The sequence below is a fragment of the Chiloscyllium punctatum genome, chromosome 10 (genome assembly GCF_047496795.1).
Source record: "Chiloscyllium punctatum isolate Juve2018m chromosome 10, sChiPun1.3, whole genome shotgun sequence".
Lineage (NCBI taxonomy): Eukaryota > Metazoa > Chordata > Chondrichthyes > Orectolobiformes > Hemiscylliidae > Chiloscyllium > Chiloscyllium punctatum.
In genome coordinates this window covers 86958206-86972460 of record NC_092748.1, presented here as the reverse complement: position 1 = coordinate 86972460, position 14255 = coordinate 86958206, and the positions used below count along the sequence as shown (strand labels likewise).

Here is a 14255-nt window from a genome sequence, read left to right as displayed (position 1 = left end):
TCAGGTGATCTGTCTTTGCTTTTCTTTCAGTCATGCAACTGAGACTTTATATAGGGTCTTGATCAGAAAAACTGAACAATTGACAATACAGCTAAAAGAGTATTAAGGATAAGTCACTTGCAAATCAAGCTGAGTATAGGTGACAGACTTATTTTTCTTGCATGTAGATGAAATATAGAATGATTTATGCTTTATCAAAAATATAAGATTGTCTAATATTACCTAACAGTTCAGGGGACAGATTATAACCTTCTATTTCACGCTCTTGATGTTTCAATTGCTTTTCTTACTAAACAATTAGGTATAGCCTGAAAAAGTTATGATAAAACCACATAATTAATCCAACAGTTCTGTTCTTAATGAAAGCCCTCCTTTAAATAATGAACCATTAAGTAATGCAGAGAGCATTCATTACCATTACGAACACCGCAATTGGTTCACTTCCATAGTTGGCACTGACAGTCTATGATGACAAAAGGGCCTTCAGAAATCCCAATGGACTGAAAAGAGATTGATAATTACAAAAAGAAAACAGGGATAAGAGAAGGAAAGATACTGAAAGGAAAGTAAGACAGAGAGAATGCATTATATCATACTAAATGCCAATTGGCTATCATTATTGATCTTTGCAAAAGAGTGAACTTATGAGTTTTCATGGATATATTGTTGGCTCAAAGATTGCATCTGTAATGTAGCTTGTGACTGAAAACATCTACATCTTAGAAGTTGTGCATTGATCTCAGGCTTGCTTCTGTTTTATTTCTTTCAGAATCATTTATTCTTCTATACACCTGACAATAATGTTTCCTCTTCTAACTTTTGGCTTATTCTGTTGAACATTGTCAGCTGGTTTTATTTTAATATTCCTTGAAGTGTAAGGAGTGATGCAAGGTAATAATATCCTATTTACAAGGCAATCTCCCTCACTCTACCATGTAGCAATAAAAGGGAAAAAAAAGGCCTTGTACTGATATAACTCTCTTCATGACCACCTGTCACAAAACACTTTACGACCAATGAAGTATGTTTGAAGTGCACTCACTTAGAAATTTTAGGTACATTTGTGCAAAGCAGTTACTCTTCAATTTGTTACTTATTTAAATGTATTCTGTCTAAACCAAAAAACAATGACGTACTGAAAACATGCAGAATATAAATCAGAAAAATATCAAACAGCTAAAGCTGAGGTACATTTTAAAAAGCAAAAAACACACAAGGGTTGTCTAAATTTATCTACTGGATATGTTTTAATATAAAATTCTTCTTTGATCAGTTGTAATAACATCACACAGGAATGCAGTTCACATGCAAAGGTTAGAATATCTGGAATTAATAGGACTTTTTATACTTGATTTATTGGATTTGATGAACAGAAGTATATTCAAGTCAAACAAAAAAATTGTAAAGTTAAGCCTCGATGACTTGGCAACGCAGTGTTAGAGTTTTGCTTACAGCAATGTGTCAGCATTCCAACCTGCCCAATCCTTTGGAATTTATGTATCTCTGTCTTGAATACTCTCAATGACTTGGCCTCCACAGCCTTCTGCAGCAATGACCCTCTGGCTGAAGAGATTCCTCCCCATCTCAGTTCTAAAGGGCCATATGATTACTCTGAGGCTGGACCTTCGGGTCCTAGTCTCTTCTACCAGTGGTAGCATCTTCTCCACTTCCACTCAATATTCATAGTGTTCTATAAGATTTAATCAGACTTCCCCTCATCCTTCTAAACTCCATCGAGTACAGACCCAGAGGCCTCAACTGCTGCTCATTTGACAAGCCTTTCACCCCAAGATCTTTCTTGTAAACTTCCTTTGGATCCCCTCCAACATCAATATATCCTTCCTTAGATGTGGGGCCCAAAACCGCTCACAATATTTCAAATGCAGTCTGATCAGAGCCTTATACAACCTCAGCAGTACATCCCTGCTGTTGTATTGTAACCCTTTTGAAATGAATGCTAACATCGCATTGTCTTCCTCCCTGTCTTGGAGGGGAACTTGCAGGTCAGGGTGCTCCTCCCAAGCATTTGAGACCCTTGTCCTTCTCGGAGCTACAGGTTGCTAGTGTTATAAAGTTTAAGGTGGGTACTGTACCTTTAAGACAGAGTGAATGCTGTTTTGAACTGAGAGATTATAAGCACCTGTGTATATGACTAAATGGCAGACCCAGAGTGTGCTGGAAAATTGAAAATATGTAACATTTGGCTGTGAACTGAATACCTGAGTTTTGGTTGCTGTTTTGACAACAGTTCAAATTTAAACAATCAGCTTAAATTATGTCCATAATACTAAAACCCAATCGAACCAACGAGACGATCCGATGTTGGGGATATAAAAATGTGGACATTTTGAAAATTAGAGAGAAAATCAAGATATTAGGAAACACTCTCTATTAAAGGTACCTTCTCATATGAAACATACTCGCAGTAAAAAGAAAGAAAACCCAGGGAATTCAGCAGCCGGAAGAGTGAAGTTACAGAAGACGACAGCAGCTGTGTGCTTTTGACATGAAGTTGATGTAATTTTAATAAGTAACTTATTAGAATAGCATATTGCTATAGAGTTGAAGGCAAATGATAAGCCGTTAAGAGAAAGGTGCGGGGTGGGGGGGGGGGGGGGGGGGGGGTGGCGGGCTTAGAGTTATGAATAGTTGTTATTTAATATTCACTTTTAGAGTTATAAAATTAAATTGATGTTATTTTCTTCAAATAGTGAAATTTATGAGTTCTCTGGCACTCATTTTAATGAGGTGAGGTGAGCTTTTCTGGTTGTTTGGTTTAATTAATAGAAAGGTTCACTGCCATGTCATAACATGAGGAGCTAGGGGAGCCTTCATGGGATGTTGCAGTACACCTTATAAATACCACACATTCCTGCCACTATACAAGGGCGGTAGAGCAAATGAATGGTTAAGATGCTGAATTTACTGCCAATCGTGGACTTTTTGTCCTGGATAGTGTTGAGCTTCTTTTCTAATGATTTGGCTGCATACTTTCAGGTAAATAGGGAGTATTCCATCAAACTATTACAAAATCCCAGTGGCACTTTCATGAGGATTGTTAAATGGTTAAGTCAAGAATTAGCTGAGTTGCATTTTATCTTGCTTTTTGTACACCAGATAGAAGTGAGTGTTGAACTATACTGGAACAAGTTGATTAGGGTTGTGAATAGTCAGTCACCACCATAGTTGGTTGAATCTCAGATAGCGATGAAACAGGCTACAGACGGGAGGTGGAAGACCTGGGAAAATGGTGCACTGAGAACAACCTAGCTCTCAACGCCAGAAAAACCAAGGAATTCATTATTGACTTTCGGTGGGATGTTACTCGTGTTCCCCGACACATTAACAGCACAGAAGTGGAATGAGTAGAGAGTGTCAAGCTCCTGGGAGTGGTCATCCACAACAAGCTTTCCAGGATTCTTCATGTGGACACACTGGTTACCAAGGCCCAACAATGCCTCTCCTATGACAGCAAATACCCTTGCCAGCTTTTATAGTTGCACCATCAAAAGCATTCTGTCTGGATGCATTGCTACCAGGTATGGCAACTATACCATTCAAGATTGGAGGCGGTTACAGAGAGTAGGGAACTCGGCCTGGACAATCATAAAGGCCAACCTCCCATCTATAGAATCCATCTACTAGGCCCGCTGTCAAGGAAAGGCCGCAAGCATTCTCAAAGATCCATCCCACCCTGACAATGTTTTTCTACAACCTCTACAATCGGGGAGAAGGTACAGAAGCCTGAACACACGCACCAGCTGGTTTCATAACATTTTCTACCTTACTATTGTTACAATACTGAATGGAATCACAAACTCTTAACATTTGTTTTTTTTTCAGTTTTTGCTGCTGTTTACCTATTATTTACTTATCTATGCTACTTAACTCTGTGATCTACCTGTATTGCTTGCAAGACAAAGCTTTTCACTGTGCTTCAGTACACGTGGCAATAAATTCAATTCAATTCAATAGTTCTGGTGAACAAGCCTTTAATGCCAAGGCTGAAATTCTGTTAGGGCCCATAGCCTTTGAGCAGTCCAATTGCTTCAATCATATCACTTGAAATGAATTGAGTCAGCTCGAGACAGCGCCTGTCATGTTTGAAATGTCAGGAGTAGGCTGTGGTGGGGATCTTTCACTTGATACTCCTAGATGGGTGCAAATGCTTTAGCCTTCTCTTTCACACTGATATGCTGGGCTTCCCTGTTATTGAAGATGGAGATAATATTTTCATAATGTCCAGTTATTTAATTATCCATCACCATTCAGAACTGATTCATTAGTTGTGGGTGCTCGTCATGCTTCCTTTGCTGTTTGGAATTGAAATAGGGCTATGTTGTAGTTTTACCCAATTGACACCACACGTTTAGGCTGGTGCTGCTCCTGGTATGCCATTCTGTATTATTCATTAAACCAGGGTTGGTTCCCCAATTTGATTATAATGCTAGAATGGGGGATATACTGTGCTAAGGTTACAGATTGTGGTTGAACACAGTTTTGCTGTTGCTGGTGGTCCACAGCACATTATAAGTGCCTATTTCTGACTTGCTAGATCTGGTCATAATCTATCCAAATGAGGACAGTGGCAGTGTTACACAATATGATAGATGATATCTGCAACATGAAGATGGGACCTTGTTTCCACAAGAATAGTGTGGTGGTCAGTCCTATCAATGCTATCATGGGCAGGTGTTGCTGTGACAGCTAGATTGATGAGGATAAGGTCAAGCCATTTTTTTTCTCTCTGTTGCTGCTTCCTTCAACGCCTGTTAAAGATCTCAACTAGCAACTTAGGACTCTCCCTTCAGAATCAACCTGCTGAATCAGCAGTTGTGCTGCTGAGCCACTCTTGGTGGTGGATATTGAAATTCCCCCTCCAGACTTAACCAGTTTGATAATTAGTGGCACTACGAATTGAGGTTGTCCACCCAAGGTTTTGTGTCCTTTCCACTCTCAGTTCTGCTTCTATTTAGTATTCAACAAGGAGGAACACTGATTCATCAGGGCAATACAGTTATTATGGGATAATCAACACGAGTCTTCCTGTCAACTGATGCCACAAAAGTTCATAGGGACTGGATTCAATATTAAGGACTTGAAAGTACACCACTGTGCTGCCACCTCTTCAGAGTTTGTCCTGCTGGCATAACAGGACATATACAGGATGTTCATGATAGTGTCAGGGATGTTGTGTATAAGGTGTTATATCATGAGTATGACTAGGTCAGGCTGATACTTGCCTATAACACATTTCTCCCAATTTTTCTATAAACACCCAGATGTTGATAAGGAGCACTTGTACCGTTTGTCATTATCATTTCCTATGTTAGGCCATTTCAACCACATTGCTATGGAGTTGAAGTCCCATGTAAGCCAGACAAGACAAGGACAATGGATTTCCTTATATGTTTTTGCGGCAATCAATTCGTTGTCAATTTACTTTTGAAATTTCAAATTTCTGGTTTGATTGTTTTAATTCCAACAATTGCCAATTGACATGCTAAGATTGGAACTCATGCCCCTGAGCATCTGCGCTCTGGATTATTAGTCTGGTGATATTAGCAATATACTGCAGCTACCCTTCAATACCAAACACCATTGTCAGCCCAGCATTTTCTCCACCAAGGCATTCATGATTTTCTGGAGGTCTGACTGACAAGTTGAACCAGGAGGTCAATTTGACCTTTGCAGTTTGCTGATATTATTCACATGAGGTTTCAGGCCCAGATTCCAGCCAAATTCAAATCAACATTTGCATTCCAAATACAACAGTTGTTTTCTGCAGATTTTGGTTTTAGCTAGCTTTTGAGAGAGAGCTGGATTGTTTGGACAGTGGTCATTTAGTTAATTTATTAAGTTTATGTTGAAAAAAAGTGATATGTAAGCACTTTTGTGGATCTCTGGAAATAATTCAAAACATTTTGTGATGAAGATTAAGGTACAGCAACAAGTCAGATCATGCTTGCATCATTGACAATTGTGGTCTTTACAAGAAGCTTCTTATTCTTTACATAACACATATTCTGAATCTACAGTAAAATGTAATAAAGTTTACTTTGTTCTAACTGTGCACCTGTTGGTACAAAGGCAATGAGTCCATACTCTACTTACCAATAACGTAAGGTCAATGGTAACGACTTTCTTTTTCTTTTGAGGAACTAAAATGAAAGACCAAGACTCTGCCAAATAATGTTAAAAAGAAGTGATTAATAAAGTGGTTAGATGATACAAAGTTGGGATCTTAAAAGTGATATTGATTTTTGAAAAATAATGAGATTTTGAGACTCAGGGAAAAGATGACTTGGGTCCTATAGAAAATTGAGGGATGAGCCTTAATTTAAATACATGGATGATACATACATACATTGACTCTGTCGACACTTCTTGCTAAAGCAGTCTTGGAAAAGCAGCCAACATAATCAGGACGCCTACCACCCTGTTATACTATCTTCCACCCTCTTCCATTGGACAGAATATACAAAAATTTGAAAATACATACCAATAGATTCAAGAAGAGCATCTTCCCTGTTGTTATCAGACTTATGAACAAACTTCTCATATATTAAGAGTTGATCTTCCTGTGTACCTTCTTATAGCTGTGACATTGCATTCTGCATTCTATTCTATTACCCTGATGTACTTATGTAAGGTTTATCATGTCAGGATGGCATGCAAAACAATACTTTTCACAATAATAAATCAAACCAAATGATGCAACTAGCTTATTGACATCTTAGGAAAATGGCAAAAAGGAAACCTCAGAAGATTAGAGAGCATTCCAGTAATTTTTTTTATCATAAACCATAAAGGATAAAAGAGAAAATCCAAAAGTGGAGGAGAGATACATCTTTTCAAACATATTCAGAAATACACAACAGATTCTGGAGCAGCCATATTAGAGTAATATAAGCCTTAGACAGACTTGAGTTCATAGAGGCTTGAAGTAAACAAGAAACCCTGGACTGTTGTGCCTCCAAAGATGAAATCATAATAAGCACATATATACCATGCAAGATTCTTTTCACTTATTTAGAAATACTGGATGGAAAATAAAACTCCAAACTGCCAACCAATGTGGTTAAGACTATTAGAGGGATTTATGAAACCTAGATATGAAACAACAAAAAAAAAATCAGAAGAGATAGACACTGTGTAAGTATCAAGACTGGAGATAAGGGCAGGATTTAGGGACGGAAATAAGTCACCAAGTTAATCAGAGACAGATTGATTCCTGAGTGAATTCAAGGCCCTTGCAGTCATGTCAATCTGGACAAAAACACAGGAAAAGCTGTTGGTCAATTTTAAAGTCATTGAAATTAATATTGCCAGCAAAATAAAAATGTAAACTTGATAGTTTTGGTTTTGGACTGCAAAATATTAAGAAGTTCTAGACAATCACCAAAAGTAAGGAGAGTGACAGAACTAATGGATACGCTTTGTGAGTAAGGGATTGTTTGAACTGCATAACCATCAAAGCCAAATAATTCCAAGGGAAGTAAGCCAGCTGTGAGGATATCAGAATGAAGGTAATCATATGCATCGCGCTTGGAATAAGAAAATGCTTGCAGGGCAATGGAAAAGGTTGGAATTAGAAAAAGTTTCATGTTACGAGGAGATGAATGGACTTCCACTTTCCACATGAAATAAAACATTTCCTATCCAGTTATTGATTTGTGTTTCTTTTGCTGCTTTTATTGATCTCCATTGTTAAAGTTCAAAGGCAGCCAACATTCTTTCATAATCAGACGTGAAATTCAACAATGTGTGATTGAAAACAACAGTTACACTACTCAATAAGTCCATTATTCCATTAGTTTAACTTATATGTTTTTAAGGTAGGAAACAAGAATTGTACACTAACAAAATTTGACAATAACACTTCTTTCTTTCATAATTATTCCAACAACAATATCTCGTATTGTTAAGAGGTTCTGCTCACAAATAGAGTTATTTAACCTTCCATTCACTATCAAGTAATTTTTCAATCCTTCTTTCTGTGATATTCTTCATTTGTTGGCTGTCACAAACATGACAAATGAAAGAAATTCAGCTATGACTAGTGTACTTTCAAAAATAAACATTGACGCATGGCAATGTTTACCATGTAAAGTTTCATTTCTGCCATCGGGGTTCAGAGAAATAAAGCAGACTATGCCAGAGTGACTGGGAATGGAGACGAACGTAGTTTCAAGGTTCAAAAAAATAGGTTACAAAGTGTATGATGGAAGTTTTACAAAAGTATGGGACAAATGTAACCAGTTCAGTTTTATATTTGTCAGCAGTTGTGCTAGGTGATGAATCTTATACTTGCTTTGTCACTGAGAGGAAAAAAGGGAAATGGTACGAACTGACTATCATTGAGAAAACACTGACAGAAATTACATGTCTTGGTGCATTTATGGTATTGTAGTCAAGATCCCCATGTGGTCACAGTTCTGTGTTGGGATTCTTAATAGAGCAGTTTGCCATAGACTTGTCAACAAGTCTGAATGGTTTACTGGCTGTAATTTTGGGTAAGGAGTTCATTTTGCTCGCACTTGCCCTCCTAACAATTATAACAGTGATAGAAGAAGAGACAAAAACATAGTAAATAGCAAGTAAATTGTCTGAATTTTTGAAAAACTGAATGTATGGAGGAAAAGTTACATTTTAGCAAGTAATTAAAAGAGGGGCAAAGGAAAGGAAACGTGTAATTCAGCCAACACTACAAAAGAAGTTTTTAATTGTTTATTATGTATAACAAAACTGTAAATGTATAGAGATTTTATTTGTAATCTTTTTCCAGATACTAAACAGTAGATATTTCACTCATCATTCATGTGAGACTTGGCATGTGTATATTAGAGGCTACATTTGTGTCAAAATGCCAACAGATTCATTTTCTTTCTCGATTTATAAATTACTATAGAGCACAAAAGCACCTCAAACATGATTGTTTTTTGTTTTGCAATTTTGCAATTGCAATTTTAGTCCTGGATGATCTACATTTCGAGATATTTCTTCACCTCTGCTCAAAAAGATGTTATTGTATGAGGCAGGGGAGATGCCACAGGGACTAGCAAGATGGTGCTTTATGATGATGCCTTGCACACATTTCTATTTTATGTGTACGAAGTGAATATTTGCAAACATTTACTTATGGAGAGATCGCAACCAACCCTGGATTTTATTCGCCTAATCTCCAAACTTGCATATTTTCCAGCAGGGATCATTTAATGATGATTAGGACTTAGAATCTAGGTTGACTTTTACATTCTCAAACTTGAGACTCTGCAGCCAGTTGCAACTTCTTCCAGACCAATATAATTGTTTGTCCAAATATCTATATATCATTACCATATAATATTTAAATAAATCCAATCTAACCATTCACTATGTTTTTAGGCAACAGTTACCTGAAAATAGTTGATGAAGGAACCAAAATGAAATTTTCTCTGAGGCAAATTAATGTCTTAACAGTGGTCCTCAATTAATTATATTTATTTGATTCAGCAAAGCTATTCATGTTTATTTAAAAAAGGTGACGCAGGAAAGGGGATCAAAATTACCTTATAATACAATTCATCATTTTAATCTCAACTATATTCTATAACTCTGCAGATGTACAGTGGGGTTTAAAAGTGATCGATGTGACCAGAAAATGAACCTTTGTGATTACTACTGTCAAAATGGAGGGGTTTGCACTTTAACTGCACTTAATGAGCCTCAGTGCAAGTAGGTTTTGACCTTATGCCAGACACCATTCTTTGCTATAAAACATTGAAATCCAGCAGACTCATCATGCATTGGTGGCATGTTTCCATGGCCTAGTAAATTAATTGCTTTTATGCATGGCATGCTGTTGGCCTATTATAAGAGCTAATCATCTTCTCAATGCATTGCTATTTAAACAAACCTGCTGTCTAATCCTTATTGCATGCTCCTAAATGCTGTTCACTCTTGCTGATATCTGAAGGTGCTTTTCCTCTAGAGTTTGTGACAGTTGCAGTACATTAATTTTACATCCTTAATTGCTTCATTTCAGGTGTTCTGATGAATGGTCGGGCACACAATGTGAAAGGCCAGCTCCCAAGAGCAGCAAAACTGAGAATACCACAGGTCGTAAGTAATGAAAATACATGTGTTACTGTTGTTGATGATATCAGCCTCTGATCATTATACCTTGGTCTCTGTGTTAATTTGAGGTAACCTTCCAGGGTAAATGGATTATTGGACTACATGAAGACATTATAATGTTGAGCCAATCTAGAGTTGAAAAATCTTTGACACATGACGGCATTAAATCCTTAGGTTTATTACTTTGACATTCAAGCAGGTAGATTAGATTTTAATTCAATTTGATTATGGTTACTGTTAGTTTGAGTCAGAAATCAGTAGGTAAACTCGAATCTAATCTATATTATGTACTTTTCACAAAGGCCTTCTTTGATTGACATCTATTGACAACTACAACTAAAACTGAAAACGAGCTCAGAAGACTCATGTTGCCATAATAGCTCAGTAAACGTTAAGATTTCTTTTCAGCGAGGTCATGGACTGAAAATGTAACTGAACATATCACATGTCAATCTTTTGACACAAGTATTTTGAGAAGATAATATGAAGAATGCCCGGCAGCATTGCTGAATGTCAACCTGTTACAAGGACTGCTTTTAAACTGCCGTCAGTTGACAAGTCAGGAATGAGTCTATTCTTCAGCATTAAGCCTTTTAAGGAAGAAGCTTTTTCATTTTTAAGAAAGGATACTTTCATACACTGTGATCCAACCATTTCTATCTCACAGCATGCACACTGATGTTATGATCCCACAAAAGAAGTATGCTACAAACAGAGCTAAAGTCCAGGATAACTAGATTCGCAGAAGACAAAGGGCAAAAAAAAATTATCTTGTTATAGTAGTGGAAACGTTTTGACTTCTGACATTGGATTTTTAATAGCAGGAGCCTTTCATAGATTGAAGTCACTTAAAATAATGCAAAACACAAACTGAAAATGGTCAAAGTGATCACCTGATCACAGGTTGAGGCAATGCATGAAACCATCAGTAAACAAGAGCCAGCTTGAACTGAAATTAGAATTTCATCAAGCTGAGTGAAATTAGTCACTTACATATTTACCTTCTGATGGTCTTGCACCTTTCTGGATTTTTCACAATTGAGGATGGAAATTACCAACAGATTCTTCATCTTGAAACTAATAATGTAGCCAGACACAGAAAATACACAAATGAAGTTTACTTCAGATGACAGCACTTGGATAACAGAAAGAAAATGTTAGATTCACAACAACTCTCTCTCTCTCTCACTATACCCTTTTTTTCTTTCTTCTTTATCTTTCACTTGACAAAAGCAAACTGTAGAAATATCCATTCACTGAGAGTGCAAAGATTTAGATTTTGTTACCTCAGAGGATGAATGTCATCAATTAAACAACCATGATCTCAGGATGAAACCAAAGTCTCACAGACACTAAGGAATTTTAAAACTGCATATTCTTGCTCTCCCTTTCTCCTAGCTGTACTATATTGTTTAAGTTTTACACCAGTGATTGCATTCTTCATTATTTCACTCAAGAAAATCTTATGATTGGCTCTTCAGTTTTGAATCAGTGAATTAAATTGGTGGCATGGTGGCTCAGTGGTTGGGGTGGTATGGTGGCTGTGTAGTTAGCACTGCCGCCTCACAGCACCAGCACCTGGGTTTGATTCCAACCTCGGGTGACTGTGTGGAGTTTGCACATTCTCCCTGTGTCGGGTCGGTTTCCTCCCTTAATCCAAAGATGTACACATTAGGTGGATTGATTGTAAATTGGCTATAGTGTTCAGGGATGTGTAGGTTAGGTGCATTAGTCAGGGGTAAATGTAGGGCAATGGGTCTGGATGGGATACATTTTGGAGGGTCATTGTGGACTTGTTGGGCCAAATGGCCTGTTTCCGCTCTGTAGGGATTCTATGATTCTATGAAATTGTTAATGTAAAGCCAAAGAGGAAATTTAAAAATATTTGTTGTGACCAGCTGAGGGGTTTAATAAGATGGGGCCAATTCACTCCTGCTCAACTCACCATAACAAACTGAGGGCTTAAGTAGTAAGATCTAAAAGACAAATGAAATAATTGGGAAGTGGGAGAAATAATTCTTCTTTCAAAATACAACAGATACCCAGGAATGAGTTAATGTCTGGAATCAAATCAAGGGGCATAGGTTGACTTACATACAGAATAACAGATAGCCAAGAGTGAGGTATGGACTGGAATCTGATTGAGGGTATTAATGTGGCTTAAAGCAAAAGATCCCCGAGAGTGAGTTACAGACTGGAACCTAATCGAGGGGTTTGAGACAGCTTATATATACAATAACAGATACCCACGAGTGAGTGACAGACTGGAATATAGTTGGTGGCTTTGGATGGTTAATATATAAAATAACAGACACCCGGGAGGGAGTTACAGACTGGAATCTAATCAAAGGATTTGATAGTTTATATACAGAATAATCAAGGATAATGAGGGTGGCTAGCACTGCTGCTTCACAGCGCCAGGGACCCGGGTTCGATTCCAGCCTTGGGCAACTGTCTGTGTGGAGTTTGTATATTCTCTGTGTGTCTGTGTGGGTTTCCTCCCATAGTCCCAAGATATTCAGGTTTGGTGAATTATCAATGCTAAATTGCCCATAGTGTTCACAGATATGTAGGTTAGGAGTAAATGTAGAGTCGTACGGAAATGGGTCTGAGTGGGTTACTCTTTGGAGGGTTGGGTGTGGACTTGTTGGGCCAAATGGCCTGTTTCCATACTGTAGGGAATCAAAACTGTTATATGTGTAATATTAAAGAGCTAAAATATCATAATTTGTGAAATAACTTGATAGAGGATGGTTTCCTCTCACTAAGACAATATTTATTTACATGTAGGAAAGCCCTGACTCTGACATAGCCCTCCTTGACATGCCTGTTTATATCTGTTAGCCAGGGCTCCCTGATTGGAGCTGTTAATCTCATCCAGTCAGGGAACTCATATTCTATGAGGTCCAGCTGGCTGGCCTTGTTACAATCACTACAGTTTGACATTAATGTTTTTGTAGAGCAAGGTAAGATAACGTTTGAATAATTAGAGGTTTTATCCTTGGAAAAATTTAAAAGGGTAGCAGTCAGAGTGAGAGCCAAGAAAGAAAATGAGAGACAGGGAAAAAAAAGAGTTTTCAGTAAAGGCAAAATGAGCAAAAGAGGCCAGGAAAGAGGAAAAAAGCTTACATTGAGGCAACTTGAGTTAAGAAAGGAAAATCCCTTTGAAGGCAGTTATAGTGTGGAAACCACATCTATCTTGGATGTCTGGGCTTAAGTATTGAAGTTCCTTCATTTAATCCCTAAATATAATGATTAAGAAGAGGATACTATTTTTATCTCTTTAAAATGGTTAGCAAAGCAGTTAAAATTGCCAATCCAACAGCGGAACTGATATTGCACTCACAAAGTTTGCTCCCTCTTGCCTAAAGAGAGCGCAATTGACAAGAGGCAGCAAAAGATGCTACTGTAAATGAGGTAGTGCAAGAGATGGAGAGAGGAATAATCTTGTTCCCTCAAAGAGCAGCCTGATCACACATACCTGGAATTTGAATGGCTTAAACAGCTCACTTTTAAGCTTTGGATGTATACATTTACAATAATCTTTGTGAGGCGATTCTCCTTGCAAAATTCAAAAACTTCATATTGTTACCAAGAATGAATGCAATTTAGAGAATCAGAGGATAACAGGGCCTAGACAGGCAGCAATTCCGGCTGACATCTTTGAATTAATACACAAAACATAAACCCAGGCTGGCAGGGGTCTAGAAATTTTCAGAGACGTGAGTGCACTAAGGTAAGTTAAATATTCTAAACTGGAGAGAAGAGGGAAGCGAGGGAAAGAAACTAGAACTATTCTCAATCATTTAAGAAATGGATTTAAATGGGAGACAAGTGGGAAATGTTCAAACTGCCACCCTTGTGGGAAGCCAGAACAGATAAAGGAATTTCTTTGCTTCTCCAGCGTTCTGGAGAAGGGTCACAGGACCCAAACATTAACTCTGTTTTCATTCCATAGATGCTGCCAAACTTGCCAAATTCCCCCTGTACCTTCACCCCATTGATTTCACCATTACATAACTTCAGAAGTTCCAACTTGTCATTAATTTTAATTTTATTCTGATGATATTTTAAAGTATATCTGCTATTTAGTAACATTTGCAAACATTAATATTTTTGATATCTTGTTTCAGTGA

The 14255-nt window shown here is 37.6% G+C and overlaps 1 protein-coding gene across 1 annotated transcript in view; it reads left to right on the top strand.

Moving 5' to 3' along the window:
* Positions 1-14255, top strand: part of LOC140482363 (low-density lipoprotein receptor-related protein 1-like) — a 1932271-nt gene that overhangs the window by 1901065 nt on the left and 16951 nt on the right. Inside the window, exons 86-87 of the mRNA XM_072579726.1 lie at positions 9604-9717; positions 10028-10104. Coding sequence (XP_072435827.1) covers positions 9604-9717; positions 10028-10104 — 191 coding nt within the window. The remainder of the gene's footprint in view (positions 1-9603; positions 9718-10027; positions 10105-14255) is intronic.